Genomic DNA, 18,572 nt, shown 5'->3' on the forward strand with positions numbered 1-18,572 from the left:
ACAAAGTTATTGTCATTGTCATTCATGAGATGGATCATGGACCAAACCATGCAATGTAATGAAAAATATTTGTATAAAACAAATTATACCAAATGATGCAACTGAAATTTCAATCGCGCATGTACATTTCTCCGGCCAAGTAATCGCAGAGAATGCGTTTCATACATCCGTACTCTGTCCCTCCACAAAACTCTGTTCCAAAAAGTCCGATTATTCTGGTGTGGGACGCTTGCTCAATTCTGCTCAAAAATAGTGTCACATCTGTTACCGTTGTTTACGTCGATCTGAGTGGTGTCAGTGCTGACCCACCAAAGTCCTTCGCTGAAATAATGAGCATGAATGTAAGTCATCTGTCAGCGGCGCGCAGACCGTAGATAAGCGATTGGGGGCGGAAGTCACCGTTTATGGTCTTATCCAGCGATATATATTCGACAAGGACATGTTTTCGATAAAACTGTAATCCAACCTCTATAGTAAAATTGTGAGACTGGAGCGAGAAAGTGGCGCTTTCTCGCAATTGGAAAAATCTCTTGTCATTCTCATCGCTATCAGTGAGAGTATTTTTAAATTCTCAGTGAGCAGTGGGCGCCCTTGTGAGAATCTAGTATGATAACACATTCTCACCAGTGAGACTGGAAATTCTCACCAAGTACAGTGAGAATGGTAATTTTCACGGTGAGAATGTATCATACTCGTCATTGACTGGTGGAAATTCAACCAGACTCGCCGTTCATTGGTAAGAATCAACCAGACTCACAGTTAACTGGTGAGAATCACTGCAATCAGTCTGGCTGATTCTCACCGCATATTGCAGATGCAGTATTTTCTATCGTTACCGTGAGGAGAAGCAGCGATTTTATCATTCATGCTGCAGTTCACGTTGATGATGGCATAATGTTTGCTACCTACACGTCAGAGTTATAGATATGCAATCATAATATATCATTTCATCTCATGCTGAAAAGGTTTATTTTCCTGTCTTCCTAAAAGAGACACTCATTGTATACTAGTTGAGAGGGAGAAAGATGTTTATCTGATCGACGCAAAAGTAGTTGATAATGGAAAATTTATAGGCGGGTTGGAGGCACAACATCGTTGTCGACGTGACGAAGTTTGTCCAAGTTCAAATTGGTAATTCCAGCTCCGATATTGTAACGTGTTCTCAATGTCAATAAAAACTGAACGAATTTCTCAACATTGTATGTAGCGTCACCGAATCTGAAGCTTCGATAATTTCATTACAACATAGAAGTACCAACCTCCATGAGTACATACTTGTACGTGCCGCATAACATTGTCATATTATATTTAGTAGTTCAGGTGCAATGGTCACATAAGTGCGAATTTTGCGAGAATCGCAACCTTACAATCACGGTTACTCTACCAACGTGCGGTGAATTGTGTAATTTTTTGCTTTTCCTAATTTCAATATTTTTCCAATCGTCGGCATTGGAACACTATTGATATTCCTACTGCTAAACGAGACTATACGAACTTCTGGTCCCGAAGAACCCATTCGGTCGTAAAAAAACTGCTTTAGTTTTTCGAGATTTAGTTCTTTCACAGTCCTTCTATATAGAGAGACTGTGGTTCTTCTAGGACTGCACCTGATTCTCGATATTCGATACCGAACGTTTTGTATGCAGTCTCCAGTTTTTTTTCAAATACGTACCAAAGGTGAAACAAACTTGTGTAGACAGCGATAACGCAAGTATAACGTTGAAAGTGACTCGTGTTCGAAGGCCACTAATCAAAACACAAAGGATTCTGTACAACCACTTTAGGCGGGAACTGGTGCGAACCGACTGGGAAACACTACAGCATTTAAGTGCACAATATGTCTCTCCATATGTATGAACCCTATTCTCACCCGGCATCGTTCATTGGCCAATTATGCTGACGTGTGAATCTGATTGGTTAAGATATCCCGGTAGCAGGATCCTCTCTGTATGTATAAATACACACTGGTTGGACGCACAGTATACACGGTTCGAATCCGAAAAGCACTACAACAAGTCGCAATGTCTGGACGTGGTAAAGGAGGCAAAGCAAAGGGCAAGGCCAAGAGTCGATCCAGTCGTGCAGGTCTGCAGTTCCCCGTTGGTCGTGTACACCGTTTCCTGCGTAAGGGTAACTACGCCCAGCGTGTCGGTGCTGGTGCTCCAGTCTACTTGGCTGCAGTGCTCGAGTACTTGGCCGCTGAAATCCTAGAGTTGGCTGGCAATGCAGCCCGTGATAACAAGAAGACCAGAATTATCCCCCGTCACTTGCAGCTGGCTGTCCGTAATGACGAAGAATTGAACAAACTTCTTGGCGGTGTGACCATCGCCCAGGGTGGTGTATTGCCAAACATACAGGCAGTACTCTTGCCCAAGAAGACCCAAGCCAAATCTAAGTAAATCGTATGCCTAGCATACATATACAAAACGGCCCTTTTCAGGGCCACAACATCCTCCAAAAGGAGAACTACCGGTACCAGAACTACAATTTATATCGCCATAATAGTATGATAATACGCTCTCTTCATTGAAACTCAAATAAAGTGTGTCGCAAGATGCAATGCAATTTGTATAATTTGTATGACTTGATCGCCCGTATCAGGGAGAAATGTCTATCATTTACTCCCTAAATCACAAATAAAAATATCACAGTAGCAACAGCAGCAATCACCATTGGTATAATATAGTCTGTCCTCCGTCTCTTGGCTTTTCCTCGGCAGCATGTGCAGTTACTGACTGACAAGATCAGCCCCCTTTATATTTATATGTCGAAAGACTTGGAACAAGTCTAGCTACAACATCTTCAAGCAGTGTGGGAAACTCACGCAAAATCTCTACTGGCCAAGCGGGCCAGCAACTTTAAAAAGTAACTGGCCCTGAAGGAAATTAACTGGTCCGATCATCAGGTCAAATCCAAATACAGTGGAGATGTTTTAACCCGCGCTCAGTAGAGGGGCCAAGAACATGCGATTGAAAAAATAAAAAGACGCCACTTCAAAAAGCTAACATCAAAATGTTTTTGTGCCTTTTAATTCTTTCATTCTTTTTTAATTCTTCAAATGAAGATGACTATCAAAACCAAAAGTTGGGGCATCTGATCCCAGTGTTAAAAACATACACCAACACATACAACGTTTTTATTTCGTAAAATAGCCTTTCACAACAAATATTTCTAACATTGAGGAAAAGAACACAAGCTTGGGCTTGAAATATGTCGTCCAAACACGGAAATGCTAAGCATTCGGAACTCCGAACAGGGATGGGTAGGTTTTGGCAGCACAAAAACCAGATCACACATAAATGGAGTCAATACAACACTTGACTCTTCCAAAAACGACTCTGGCTTCTCCTCTCTGAGGGATCCACCAAACTCAAGAATGGAAATACAAAATTAGGGCAACTGATGAAGAGAAATAATACCGAAATGTCAAAACCCTCGTTAAAAGACGATTCACAAATTTAAAATGTAAGCGTATTCTTTACAGATAACCATGGCAAATGGCCATCAAGGTCAAAATACAATGATGACGGTACTTTGCACAATGTTTAAATACCGGACATTAACATTCTAGTATCGAAGTTTGACGTCCAACATATTTCCGTCATACATAACAATCTATATATCGGGTCTAATATCGATACTAGATTTTACAAGAATGACTTGCCTTCTGACGTGGCACGCCGTGTTTGAGAAATTGCCGATATTTTACCTAAGGCTATATATTATATATATATATATATATATATATATATATATATATATATATATATATATATATATATATATATATATATATATATATATATAAATTCCCCGGAAGTACACTGATAATTGGACATACATGCAAGTTTCAAAATGACACAATTTTGATGCCACTGTGTAGCAGCTGTGATCCATCTCCGACACTGTTTCTGTTTACCATAAATTAATGCAAGACAGACGCTATACAAATTTATTTTTCCAGTTAACACACGGACTAAAGCGTCAGGTTCTATGTAAAAAGAAAAAAAGGAGTGGATTGGTCAAAATAGATTTACTTTCTTACAATTCTCTTTTGTTTCATTAATATTTATACATATCATGTATGGCTACCTGTAGGATAACGAAAGCAACATGGCATCTCACCACATGACTACCTGTAGGATAACAAAAGCATTATGGCGTCACATCGGATATCTACAGTTTTTAAACGGAATTGATGATAACGACGTATGGCGACAATATGCGCTTGAGTCATTCAAAAGATGCTTTGTTACTGTGGTACGGTAACATTCTTGATATTGGCATGAATCACTGCATATTAGGAGATTGCATTTGTGGGTATCGGAAAAGGGTAAAGCTAAGCATTTATTTCTCACTGACGTGTTTTTCTTGGATGAGACATGGTGGTAGAAGTAGAGACTCTTTTTAACTCGAATCGTAATGATGCTTTTAACTTGTGAACAGCAAATCTACTAGTATTTATGATTAGTTCTGTGTATAAACTCTCACGTCAAGGGCTATTTTATATTTTCTAAAAGAGCCCTTGGAATTTTTGATATTTGACAAGTCACTCTCTCCACTGAAGGAAATTGTCCACCAATGTTCCAACCCTTCTCGGTAATAACGAATCGATAAAGAACACTGTATCGTCGTCTGCGTTATCACATAGGTTGTAGACAATACTACATTGGAATGCTGATTACGTGCTACTAGGAACTATACCAATGGTAGAACAGTTATTGGTATAAGTAGAATATTAAATTGATGTTTCAATGTGACATGTAACTTAATGAGTAACGGTAGTTCTCTTTCTTGAAAATGTGGTGGCCCTGAAAAGGGCCGTTTGTTTGGGTTTTTGTCGACTTTCTAACCGCCGAAACCGTACAGAGTACGGCCCTGGCGTTTAAGAGCATAGACCACATCCATGGCGGTGACCGTCTTTCTCTTAGCGTGCTCGGTGTAGGTGACGGCATCACGGATGACGTTCTCCAAGAAGACTTTCAATACACCACGGGTTTCTTCATAGATGAGACCAGAGATACGCTTGACACCACCACGACGAGCCAGACGACGGATAGCTGGCTTGGTGATACCTTGGATGTTATCACGCAGAACCTTACGATGACGCTTGGCGCCTCCTTTCCCCAGACCTTTGCCTCCTTTGCCACGACCAGACATGATTGCAGTTCACAATGCAGATAAATCGTGCCTGTTCGATCAACGATATATAACCCCGTTGCGAACGCAATAAGAAACAATATACAGACATTTAAATATGAAAAACCTTGAGAAGCATTTCCCACCTTTGGAGCACAATATGTGTGCAATGCGTTCATTGGTCCTCCTTTGCATTATAATGGTGTAATTGTCCAATCAAAGACGTAGAATAAAAAGAAATACATATATTATATCTTGATGTGGATCCTCACAATGCTGCTCTATGTAAGACGACACAACGTAGAAAGTGTCGATACTCAATTGTACGGTCGCCTCTGTGTGAAGAGAAACCGAAGCCTCCATTCATTGTACATGTGGGTTAAACTCTCATCTGATAGCTGATGATTCGGGTCCTCGCATGTCGATTACTGAAGTCACAATATGCATCATTCCAAAGATATAGTTAATATTATTTTACTATTAACAATGGCGGGATTGTAGCTAAAGGAGACTCACCGAATGCTCAAACAACAAAATGAAATAATAAAATACAAAGATTTTCCTCTCTGATGGTTAGTATTTTAATGTAGAAATATTTCAATATTTCACAATTCATCATAATCATCTAGATATTATTCATCTTACGGTCAAAAGTTGCCTTCATTTTGGAAAGTTCATTTGTGTTGTAGACACGTGATATCTGTGAATTTTCAAATCGCTGTTTCATTCTCTTCGTAAGCCTTCCCATGTCGCAACCAATGATATGAGGGTAGTTGAAGATCATGTCATTTACCGCCATGTTATTGCATTCGCCAAAGCCTGCTGACTGCACCTTTTTACCGTCAGCACCGATTGGTCCATATATAGGAAAACTGTCGAATGCTATGCCACGCCAACGATGGATGGAGGGACGCCCTCAACGACCTGTACGGAAGTAGGAAATTATTATCTTTATTTGCTCTTTTAGGCCACCGGCCCAAATTGCAACACAAATACTACAAACAACAAAATGATGATGAAACTCAAGGGAAAGAGTACATCACGTGGTTACAAAGAATTCTTTTCTTAGTTTTTTCTGCTTTTAACACATATAAAGCAAGATTTACAATTGTTGAGTTTTTAGTGGAAGACATCAATGAATAAATTTTTCTTGCGTTGGTTGCGAGTATGACCAACGGGGTAGATATTTGTTTCTCAAATTACGGTATAATGGGCAAACGCAAATAAAATGATATTCGTCTTCTATTTCAAACGAGTTGCATAATTTACATGTCCTATCATCAAATATAATACCCTGGGCTCTTCCTTTTTCGATTTCAAGTCTCAAACCGCAGCTTCTAAGACATGCAAGAGCCCTCTTAAATCTAAAAAACATGTTTGAGCTGAGATAATCCTCAGTTTGGAATGAAACTTTAAATTACAATACAACCGGAGTTTGTCCTTTGTGCATACTTCCGAATACCAGTTTTGTTTGTAAATATCTTGTGCCCTTGTAATGAAATTGTGAATGAAAGTGTCAAAGTCTCCTGGGCCTTGCCAGAACCAAACTTCACCAAAACCATGTTCACACAAAAGATTTTTCACATGAGTAGCCCATGATTCTTTGTTGTTATTGTCGAGTGCCATAGCAAGCTGGTAAGCATGCTTGGTCACTCTATTTTGTGGCATTTTCAGTATTTTATACCAATAGGACAAAACTTTTTTGTAAGTGTGAATAAAAATTGGGAATCTACCACTATCGCCTAAAACAAAAACGTCTGCTGTACAAGATTTGACACCCATATAAACTTTACAATATTTGAGTTGTACTCGTTCTGCAGCACTGTACATACGATATCCCCAAATTTCTGCCCCGTAAGTCAGTATTGGTAATATCATAGTATCAAATAGTTTGAAATAATCTTGAAACGATAAAGTATTTGTTTTTCTAAACATACGAAAAATACAACCCATTGCCTTCCTAGCTTGATCTGCTAAGGTAAGGACTGCTTTACTCCAAATATTTCTGCTTGAAAACATCAAACCTAGGTACTTATAATAGCTTACAGTTTGCATTCTTTGTCCCATGAAAAACCAATGCTCGTTTTTCTTCAAAACACCTCCTCGTCTGAAAACAATGATTTGTGATTTTTTCAAATTAACAGTCATTTTCCATTTTAAACAGAAAGCTTCCAACACATCCAAAAGTCTTTGTAATCCACCTGGAGAATCACTGAACATAGTGACGTCATCAGCGTATAACAGCGAAAACAAATCATAAAGTTCTTGTGTAAGTTGTATGCCACCTTGACCCGAATTTACTAACATGGTGTTCATTCATTAATAAAAAGCGAAAACAGAAAGGGACTTAACATGCATCCCTGTCTTACACCAACAGAACAGGAAAAGTAATCTGTTCTACCTTGACGGGATTTAACACAAGATTTAAGCTCATTATACATTGATTTTAAAATGATTAACATTTTCCCCTCAATTCCCTCTAAATATAGTCTGTACAGTAGCAAATTGTGATTCACAGAATCAAAAGCTTTACTGAAGTCAACAAAGACACAATAGAAGCGCCCTCTTGTTCTACTAAGATATTTCTGAATCATAACATGTAATGTGAAAACATTATCAACGGTGCAATAGCCACGTCTAAAACCAGCCTGACACTCAGTAATACAACCCATCATGTCAGCCCATTTCGTCAATCTCTGATTTAAGACAAATGTAAAAATTTTGCTAATTGAATTTAGTAAAGTAATACCTCGGAAATTATTTGGGTCGTCAAAACTGCCCTTTTTGTCGAGGGGGACATCATACCAAATTTCCACTCTTTTGGGAAAACCCCAGCATCGAAGATAACATTAAAGAAAACTTCCAAAACAGGGATAAGGCTAATCTTTGCATTCTTAAAAAATTCATTTGGTATACCGTCTGGACCGGGCGATTTACCGGGTTTAAGTTTCTCCAATGCATAAATTATTTCATCTCGAGTAATGACTCCATTAAGTACATCAACTGGATGAACATTTTGTACTCCCTGCAACGGATACATGTTTTCTAAGAAGTCTTCAACTGTAATATCAAATCTGGTTTTCTGACAATCGGGATTGTGCAGACTTTTGAAATGATTCACCCATTCCGTTGCTGAAATACTTGACCTGGATTGTGGACCCCCTTGAAACTTTTGACCTGTTTCCAAATATTTTGCCAGTGTTAAAGACAGCGGGACTAAATTTTGCTTTGTTGACTCTACACGTGGATTTGAAAAAAGACTTCAGTGCTTTGTAATTATTAAGACTATCCTGGTCGTTCGAAACTCTAAAATTGCGGAGGGCTTTGTACATTTCCTTCTTTGCATTTTCACATTCTTTGTTAAACCACTTTGGTTGCAAAGACCCTTTAACCCCTTCCCTTAATGTAATTTTAGGATAGTCCGCAGCAGCCCAAACTAATAAATCATACACTTTTGTAACCAATCTGTCAACGTCTGCCTCGTCTGCCTCTAAAATATGGTTGATATGAGTTTTACCCTCCGTTGACACAATATTATCATTAAAACTTCTTGGTTGTTCAGAATCCCACTTTGAGTATGAATATTCATAGAATTCTAACTCTTGTGAATTCTGTGAGGTATTTAGGCGGCAAGGCATCTTAATATTCATTGTACAAGACAAAGGAAATGATCGGAGTCACTCTTGTCTTCAACATTGAAATCAAAACGTAATCAAACAAAGAGGTAGATGCAATCATGTAATCTACAACACTGGTACCCTATTCGCAATACAAGTATAATTTCCTACTAAGTCAGACCCACATCTTCCATTAAAAAGATGAATGGAGTGATCTCGACACACTTCAAGTAATCTCCTGCCAAATGAATTAATTACAGAATCTTTCGATTTACGCTCGATATGAAAATCATCAACCTCGTAACTGTCAACGGTCACAGGCAAGTGATTTATGGAATCGTTTATAATATAGTCATAATCTTGTGCTGTTCTTGCATTAAAATCACCCATGAGAAGTATATCACTATCAGGATACTTGGCTTTGAAATCCAAAATCTGATTATCTAACAACTCAATGCCATTATTTTCGCATGTATAACATTTGGAACCTTCTGGAGGGATATACAGACATCCCAAAATAACATTTTTCGGGAATCCAAATTTATTTCCCTGTAGATTAAAGAAAATTGAATCTGGGAGTGTTGAACTCAGTCTAGTGATCTCTGTCGAGCACCAGTCTTTAACAAACACAGAGACACCGCCTCCGCATCTGCCATAACGGGAAGTTTTACTTCTGCAGAAATGAAATGCTTTAAAACCAGATAAAGTAATATTTGTCAACATTTCTTTACGTAACCAGGTTTCAACAGTACAGATGATATCAAATTGATTGAAATAATCTAGCAGAGAAAAGTCACTTATTTTGTTAAACAGACCTTGCACATTCCAAGAAAGAAATCTAATACATTTTCTAACACGAGTATTCGATGGGCCTTGACCATAGCCCTATCTTCGGCCACCTTGTCTAACAACAGTATCTGTTGATTCATTGTACGTATAGAAAACCTTGGCCCCATTCTCATAAGCTACCAATGTTTTATAATTTACAAAGGCCTTTATATTTTGTGCCATCAGTTCTTTCCGCTTACCGAAAAGTTTCTTCCTTATAAAACCAGTCTCTTTAGAAAAGTGTTCATCGACGAAATGTCCGTGCCTCTCAGCTCTTTTCCCTTGGACAGAATCTTCTCCTTGTCCTTGTACGAGCAACACATAGCGACTATTGGTCTGTTCATATTTGTCCCCGTTTTCATTCTATGTACTCTTTCAAATTCAATGTTCTCTTCAGGGGTCAGAGTACAGTGAGCACACGATACGTGAAGCTCCGAAGTTTACTGAAATTTTTCAGCGAGAAAGTGTACCCATCACCAAATCTTTGACATATTTTGAACATCAAAGTTGACTGAAGCCATGGGTGTTGGAATTGTTGAATGGAGAGCAGCGATTGGAACGTTTTCGCATCCAGCAAGTTGGAGATGGTTAGAAATCTCAGAGTACACTCCATTTTTAGAGTGGTCTTCACTCAACGAATTTGCATACAGGCTGCTTTTCTGCATTCTAGTATGGACCTACACAGCAGCAGGTGCATCCGCTATTGTCTGTGGTGTGGACATGCTACATGATTGGCCGATAACGTCTGGACGCATAACGACAGAGTGGTCCTCTGATTTCGATGCCAATGAGCTGATCAAAGACTTTCATGAGTTCGCGCCATGGGCAGTGCGTGCTACGAGTGCAGTGGCGAATTCTGCAATTGAGTCGTGGACATTGTCAAGTTCCAGCACAATGACTTTTGCAAACACCACAGTCCTCACGTTAGCAGATTATTGCAATTATCAGGTGATATTGAACTAAACCCTGGACCAGATACACGCCAAACGACGTTAACGAAATCTGGAGAGCTGAGATCAGCAGATGAAACAGTAACAGGTATGCTAAGAGATATTCAAGATAACATGAGAGAGCTGAAGAGAGACACGAAGGCGTTGACTAAAAAGATGGAGAGAATGGAAACTCAGTTAAATAAAATGGAAGAGGCTATTGACGATGTTAGAAAAACGGCAGAGGAAAACAAAGAAAAACTATGTAAGATTGACTATTTAGAAGAGGACATAGTTAGGATAGAAAGACAGCTGAAACAACTAAATACAGCCAAAGCAGAAATGGAAGACCAGTCCAAAGAAATAATGTCATTTTCCGAGGTGTGAAGGAGGTTGGAGTGGAGACCTGGGAAGAAACCGAACGGAAAATAAAGACTTTACTTTCGGAGAAGATGAAGATTGAAGTAGGAAATTAAGACCATAGGGAACTGCACCAAGTCCGCCCAGAGGTATGGGTGTCTTGTCTCAGGACAACGTTCTTCTTGCTATGGTTTATTTTATTTAATGCCAATAAAGAGTTTTACTACCTGCCTTTGCAGCTTTGGTGTATTTGTCGTATGTTAGCGCTGGTTTTGTAACGATTTCTTTTGAGGAAGAAAAGTGTTTTCTTCCCGTTGTGTTTATTTTCTTGTTTGATTTCTGCACAGTGTGGTGAATGAAATATCCGTCGCGTCTTTTCAATCTTCGGTAAATTGTATGAAAGGTCATGACCTGATCATTTTCGTTTTTACGTCCTTTGACAATCTTTAGCGAAGTTTTGTCACTGTGTTGTGTCTAGTATCTTACCAGCTTGATTGCTGGATTCACCAAGGCAAGCAAAGGTTGTAGTAATTTAGTCTATTATCTGATGAGTTTGAGTGCCTAATTCGCCAAAGTAAGCAAGTTAAATTACTAATCTGTGGACGCTGTCACCAGATTATCACCGGATTAACTTTGACAAAGTCAACAACGAACGCACCAGCAAGGTATAACACAACATAACGCCAAAGTCCAGTACATAAACTTTTATACGAGTAGACGTCTTACTTCTACCTCTAACTATGACTTTTGAAGGACAAAGTGTGAACAGATGGGGTCGTTCCAAGTTCCGGATTAAATAAAACTGGTTTATATAATAAGGCAAAGGGGCAGCCAAAGAAACAGTACACCGAAAATGCGATTAAGCTGTTTTAATATCGACTTTTTAAGTTACATATTTTTAAACTTGTTTGAAAGTGACAGAAGAACGAGATCTCAGGCAATTCGTAACCAAGCTTTCAGAGAGGTTCTGATGGACATAGAGCCCTTCGGTTGAATTCAAAGTAACCAGTGACGTCAAGCAGCAGAACATCGATATCTCTATTCTTATATCAATACAGTTTTGTAATGGCCGGCTTCAGCCGAACACAGACGTTTTATTTTCTTTCGTAAAATACAGTAATAGGCATCGGATGTTCAAAATCAGCATTCGTTATCGTCTGCACATTGTAAGATCGTGACAATTATCACGTCTGAACGTTCAAGTAAAGTCAGTATGACCACTCTTCTTACCTTTTATGTTAAGCACAGTCCCTCTATCCACTCTATAGAGGGACTGTGTGTTAAGTTTGAAATCCACTGATGCGAATTATTGTCAGCCAAAACTTTCATTTTTTGGGGGTACACTGATTTATACTTCCTCGCTACACATATCAATCAGTGACAGAAACGTTTTAAATTGTTACATATCGTACCAGCAAATGAACGATTAATACCCCATCGCTATTAACTTGTTTGGTTTCAACCTAAAATTCTCAGTGGCCCGAACCAAAACCTACAGTCCATACAACACATTATGCCTCGTAGTTGTAGAGCCTCAAACAAATTTAGATTCTGGACTGAGTTAATTTTTTCGACCATCCATTTTTTGTCATTTTGTTGAATCTGTGAACAACATCGCTATCTGAAATTACAAAGCAGTTCATCTATAAGTAGTTCAAGCTTTATTACCAAGCTTACGTAACCACTTCAAAAACATCGCGTGTCTCATTTCGGCAAGGGTCATTCGTCACGTGATATGTCACCTGATTCTACAGAAACTGTCATCACTCATAAGTCACACAGAGATCAACACGTGTGAAAGAATCACCGTTTTGCATATCAATTAACTTAAAGAGTTGACCGAATGCATTATCAGTTTATGGGAAACAAAATGTGTCCTGTAATACTTTAAATAAACGCAACATTTGGATTAGATAATTTAATCGACTGAACACTTTTAAAACCACTACGACAAACAATTTTTAGTATCGCATTTTACTTCAGCCTCGAAGTTAATTACGAGTTTTGCTAATAAACATTTTCTCGATCATTCAGTGAGTCTGTCAAAAATCTAGCTACTTACTAAATCACTAAATCAATCACTGAATCAGAGCAATCATTCAGTCCACTGATACATCTTCCAGAAGGAGGACAACAAGCAACACTTCAACTTTGGAGACAAACTAAAACAAGAACGCTGGTCCGTTGTATTGTCATTTGATGTGTAGTTCATAACATAACTGATCAATCAACTTGACGTTTTTTTTGAATTTCTTGTCGTCACCCATCAAATACAATTGCAAATAATTACAGTAAGTTCATATTGACTGAGATAGCACTGGAGCTGAGTGAAGCAGAGATTAGGAAATACTGTGGAAAAATGCCGAAGGAACATCGAAACAACAAACTGTGATAATAAATACACCTTTCTTGTTTCACATGTTTTTACAACACCGGCTAATCTTGAGTAATTGAGTTTCATGAGAATGTTTAAGTTTTAAACTTGATAAAACAACCAGTCCTTTTGAAAGGGTGAAGTGATGCAATATTAGATAACTTGCCATTTGGCTGCTTTCACGAAAAAAACAACACGACGAACACAAAAATAAATACTTGAATGGCATCAGCCTCTTTGAGATCATCAACTGACCTCGGAATAAAAAAGTCACAATGATCATCATGACAAATATTTTTGTCAGAAATCCTTTTTCGTATCAGGTACTTTCCGAATCTTCAAATTTTAAGTCCGTATAGCTGCGAATATCCTAGAATTTTCTTTGAATAATACCCATTTAAGGCTGAAAAATTGTATAATATTGTCAAAAGTGTCAAAAGTGGCATGTAAATTCCAACGTTTTAACATCATTTAAGATTTCCCGCCATTTTCAAGACTAATCATGTGACACAGACAAACGGCACAACAACAAAATTTTGGTCATCGCTTGTTGTGCATTCAAGTATATGGCATCATGTTTATTTCTTCGATATGACCACAATTTTTATGTACAGGAAATACTGCATTTTTTGTACTTTTCCGTTGGGCGCCATTTTATGAATGCGGCACCCGTTTATTATTTTACCTGTTAAAACAAGTAGGCATGGTCCAAATCAGCGAGCAGTGATACTTCTATACACGTCCTTCAGTTAGCATAATTACTCGATCCAACTTTGGTTTGAAAATAAAATCATGAAAATAATGCATATTATTTGCAGTTATTTGGGCTTTAAAAGCAACTGTAATAGGCCGATATCACACGTAAAGGTCATTGAATTAACTTAGTAAGCTGGAGAGACATACCATATGGCGATTGAAGTAATCACAGTTAACTGTCTGCCAATATGAATAGTTGTAATTTATTTCAATTGTGGATATAATGACATTACTGAACCGAGAATGGAAAGAGTTGGCTGGACGTATTTCAAGATGTTGCTTGGTCACTACCTCTCCACGGATTTACGTAGTTTCATCTTGAGTTTCATCACAGGGGCTCAGAAGTGGCTATATAAGTCAATATTACAGCGTTTTTCTTTCTTTTTCAATGTTAAAAATAAACTAGCTGAAGAGCACAACACTTGTGTAGCTGTCTTTTGTGTAGCTTGTATTGGCATGTATAGTGCGCCCTCAATAGGGAGTGTGATCATATGTAAATGCGACCTTTGGTTCCGTGACCTCTAGCCATGCCTACTTCCCTCTCCATATGGCCGGCCATGCGTACAGACGTCGCTGTGTCTACTGACGTCGCTGTGTTTACTGTAGACACAGCGACGTCTGTACGCATGGCCGGCCATATGGAGAGGGAAGTAGGCATGGCTAGAGGTCACGGAACTAAAGGTCGCATTTACATATGATCACACTCCCTATTGAGGGCGCACTATACATGCCAATACAAGCTACACAAAAGACAGCTACACAAGTGTTGTGCTCTTCAGCTAGTTTATTTTTAACATTGAAAAAGAAAGAAAAACGCTGTAATATTGACTTATATAGCCACTTCTGAGCCCCTGTGGTTTCATTGTCGATATAATAGCGAATTACATACGTGTATTTTCTGTACATTTGTTGTCGGAAGTACTTGTTGATTATCTGTTCACAAAATTTATTCTGAATGTCTCCTTACTGATTTATCATCATTTATTTTTCATTGACATTACATATCAGTAATCCTAGGTTAAATCACCATTTCCCCACTGTGTAATTATCTGATGTGTATCTCAGTAATGGTAACGGTTTTAAAATGGTACCACAACAAAGCTGTTTCGTTCTCACAGAAGTTTTCGACACCTGGTTCAACTAGGTTACGAAACGAATATTGTATATAGCTGTCAAGGTCTCTATTGTGCTGTGTACCATTGAACAAATCCTACAAAGCAAAGGCACGGTGAGTATCACATTTCTGCTGTGAGGGTATAGGTCAATCTGATAATTAGTTGCAACTTTTGACGTTCTTTCTGGCGATTTTGTTCCGCCGAGAGAGAGAGAGAGAGAGAGAGAGAGAGAGAGAGAGAGAGAGAGAGAGAGAGAGAGAGAGAGAGAGAGAGAGAGAGAGAGAGAGAGAGAGAGACTGGAGTATAGAATGGAAGCAACTCTGGAACGACAGCTTAAATTTGTTTTATTTAATTATTTTGTTTCGTAGGGGTAATTCTGCTAAAGGATGCAGGCTTTCGTGTTTGTGCTGCTTGCTGCGTCCGCGTACAGCCTCACCGACGATGAGATTGCCAAGTTCTACAACAAGGGCACCAAAGAAAAGAACAGCGGTCTGACAGGTTATATCCTCGTGAATACAGACGGCGACAAACATACCATCTACAGTAACGGTATTCCAGACCACGACACCGGTAATTTCCCTGGTATCAATCCAAACACTGTCGGTGAGCAAGACTATGAGTTTAACATTTCTGTCAATCCTACCGAAGCAGCCACCGGTGGATGTCTTCCCGAAGGCCCCATTGGTGTAGCTGTAAACGGTATCCCGTTGTACAATCCGTTCGCCGGTATGTGATGGTCATCCCGATCCTAATGATCGTTACCATTATCATAAGATGCCGGCTTCATGCGTCTCTCCGGTGAGTCAAAATATTATATAAGGCTTTTCTAAGGCCGAAAAATATTATGTGTGTTTCCTTTAACACGTCTTTAGGAAATAGGTCAGGTCGGTCATTTTTTAAAAAAACAGGCATTTTGGCACATCCGTGCGGGATTTCCTTTTAGAATCGGAGAGTTTAAATATGACCACCATAAGCAGCAATAACTTTTATATTTATAGGCTTACTTATTTTAAAGAGTTCGTGTGCTCTCGACATAGCGATTTCGTGTCAATATATGATTGGTGATTTGTACGCCAAAGTATTTATTTCAAGCTGAAGTTATGGGCAGAAGAACGAACAAATGATTGAAATATTATGAAAAATTAATGACAGGGAACATAAATCGAGGAAAATTTAACTATAATGAGTTACTAAAATTTTAATTGATAAGTTTTAATTGTAACGTTCTCGAAAAGAGATTGCAGAGTTTGATAATAATTTCCCCCGTTCCTTTTGTAGTATCAACTCGGAGTACCGTCGGATATTGTAGGCGTCGCTCTCGATGGCTATGCTATTTATGGACCCATCGACGAAAATGGTGATCTTCTGACCTCCGACGACCTAGATGAATGTCACGGACGTTACGTCAACGGAGTCTACCGATATCACATGACCGAAGACTACCCATATATTATGGGATGTTTCAAGGGCGATGTGCGCAGCGACAGCGGACTCGGCAATACTAGCCGTAACTGTTACATCGCCAACGACGAGAACAACAGTAACGACCCTGACTACAATGGAGGTGGAAGCGACGGTGGCGGAGATGACGGAAGCGATCGTCCACCACCACCGCCAGGTGGCGGCATGCCTCCACCACCACCACGTGGGTAGAGGAACAATCTATCGTAGTTTTGCGAATGAAACTACAAATCGATGGTTATCATGAAATTTTAATAATAATTTCATCAATATAGGAAACTCGTTGTATTTTTGAACATTACAATAAAGTCGAGCTTTCGTGAAATGAAACTTAGACTGCGTTTGTAGCTTCTTTACTGATATTTCGTAGCAGTGTGTGGTTTCATCCCATCTCCAAAAGTCAATTTCATAATCAAATCAGTTTTTAGTCAACAACAAACAAGTCAGGGTACAACATTCATGAAAGCACTCATCTCTTCGTTCACCTGCATCTTTCATCAATTTCAGATTTTCACGCAAAAACGGGAACGTACTTGTCTCTGAAGTTCGCTAAGCAACATCGTTCATTGGCAAAATTTTTAAGGAGATTATTTTCAAATTGTGAGGAGGAAAGTTATTCAAACTATTATGATTTTTCATTTAGTTATCTAATGAACCTTAAAATAGTAAACCTTGACGTCAAATACAGTGGAATTCGATCGAGTGTCCGGTTTGCTTTGCAGAGCTCGACGAGTCTACATGTTGCATATCATTAGAAAAGTAAACATTTGCAACAAATTGAGTCTTTGGTGTGAGATTACAGCGCACGGCAAACGTTTCCCATACACTGTCTGGTCTACAATGGGGGTATACAAAACGAAGACCGAAGATCGAAGACCGAACACCGAAGATCGAAGACCGAAGACCGAAGACCCCTGAATTTGGATTAAAGGCACGATGCACTCTAACCGGCAAGGACGGATCGAACGTTATAGTATTTAGTACGCAGTAATTACGCTGTTTCAGACATGATACACGCCAAATTACCATCACATCGGAGTCAAACTGAAACACTCGCCTGCGCGACTTGATAACGATGGCGGCTAACATTCAAACACAATACACGAAGTTCAACCGAAATTAAGCTACTACGGCGAAATATGGTCCTTAAATACCGGAGATATCACAGTTCTTTGATTTGTACTTTTGACTTTGACAGATACGGCAAGCCGCTTGTATTGGTTTTCGGATTGTAATTCTCAAATAGGTGCAACTATTTTAAGTTTGAATGTTTCATATAGCCATTTTGATATAATTGTGGATGAATAACTCTCACCTTGACCAATTGAAACAATCCCGACGAAATATGGACGATTATTACGAGAGATATGCCAGGGTCTTCGTTTTGTACATTTGGACTTGAAAAACGCCCAAAATTAGTAGGTTTTTTTGAAATTACTCCAAAAATATACGTCCAAATTTTGTTTTTGGCACGGAATTGACTTCCTCCCACTATTCTTCACAAATTAAACCAATACCGACGAAATATGGTCAATAAATACCGGAGATATAAAGGGTCTTCGTTTTGTACTTTTGACTTTGACAGACTCGGATACGGTACTAGCCGCTGGCATTAGTTTCGGATTCTGATTCTCAAATAAATGCAACTATTTTAGGTTTTAATGTTTCATATGGCCATTTTTGATATAGTTGTGGATGAATAACTCTCTCCTTGACCAAATGAAATAATCCCGACGAAAAATGGACGATTTTTACGAGAGATATGCCAGGGTCTTCGTTTTGTACATTTGGACTTGAAAACCGCCCAAAATTAGTAGGTTTTTTCTTAAATTACTCCAAAAATATACGTCCAAATTTTGTTTTTGGCTCGGGATTGACTTCCTCCCACTATTCTTCACAAATTAAACCAATACCGACGAAATATGGCCCATAAATACCGGAGATATCAAGGGTCTTCGTTTTGTACTTTTGACTTTGACATATACGGCTTATC

The 18,572-nt window shown here is 38.8% G+C and overlaps 3 protein-coding genes across 3 annotated transcripts; 2 read left to right on the plus strand and 1 right to left on the minus strand.

Moving 5' to 3' along the window:
- The first annotated feature begins 1,999 nt into the window (after positions 1–1,999).
- On the plus strand, positions 2,000–2,426 carry LOC139136080 (late histone H2A.3, gonadal). The gene has a single exon (XM_070703868.1). It carries the CDS (start codon positions 2,022–2,024, stop codon positions 2,397–2,399), a length of 378 nt encoding a protein of 125 aa, XP_070559969.1. The 5' UTR covers positions 2,000–2,021; the 3' UTR covers positions 2,400–2,426.
- Positions 2,427–4,126: 1,700 nt separating this feature from the next.
- Positions 4,127–5,162, minus strand: LOC139136079 (histone H4). Its single transcript, XM_070703867.1, has one exon. The coding sequence runs from the start codon at positions 5,158–5,160 to the stop codon at positions 4,849–4,851; it is 312 nt and encodes a 103-aa protein (XP_070559968.1). The 5' UTR covers positions 5,161–5,162; the 3' UTR covers positions 4,127–4,848.
- A 9,758-nt stretch (positions 5,163–14,920) lies between these two features.
- Positions 14,921–16,909, plus strand: LOC139136081 (uncharacterized). The gene is made up of 3 exons (XM_070703869.1): positions 14,921–15,231; positions 15,487–15,916; positions 16,397–16,909. The coding sequence occupies exons 2-3, from the start codon at positions 15,893–15,895 to the stop codon at positions 16,769–16,771; spliced, it is 399 nt and encodes a 132-aa protein (XP_070559970.1). The 5' UTR covers positions 14,921–15,231; positions 15,487–15,892; the 3' UTR covers positions 16,772–16,909.
- The last annotated feature ends 1,663 nt before the right edge of the window (positions 16,910–18,572 follow it).

This window comes from Ptychodera flava, chromosome 7, assembly GCF_041260155.1.
Source record: "Ptychodera flava strain L36383 chromosome 7, AS_Pfla_20210202, whole genome shotgun sequence".
Classification (NCBI taxonomy): domain Eukaryota; kingdom Metazoa; phylum Hemichordata; class Enteropneusta; family Ptychoderidae; genus Ptychodera; species Ptychodera flava.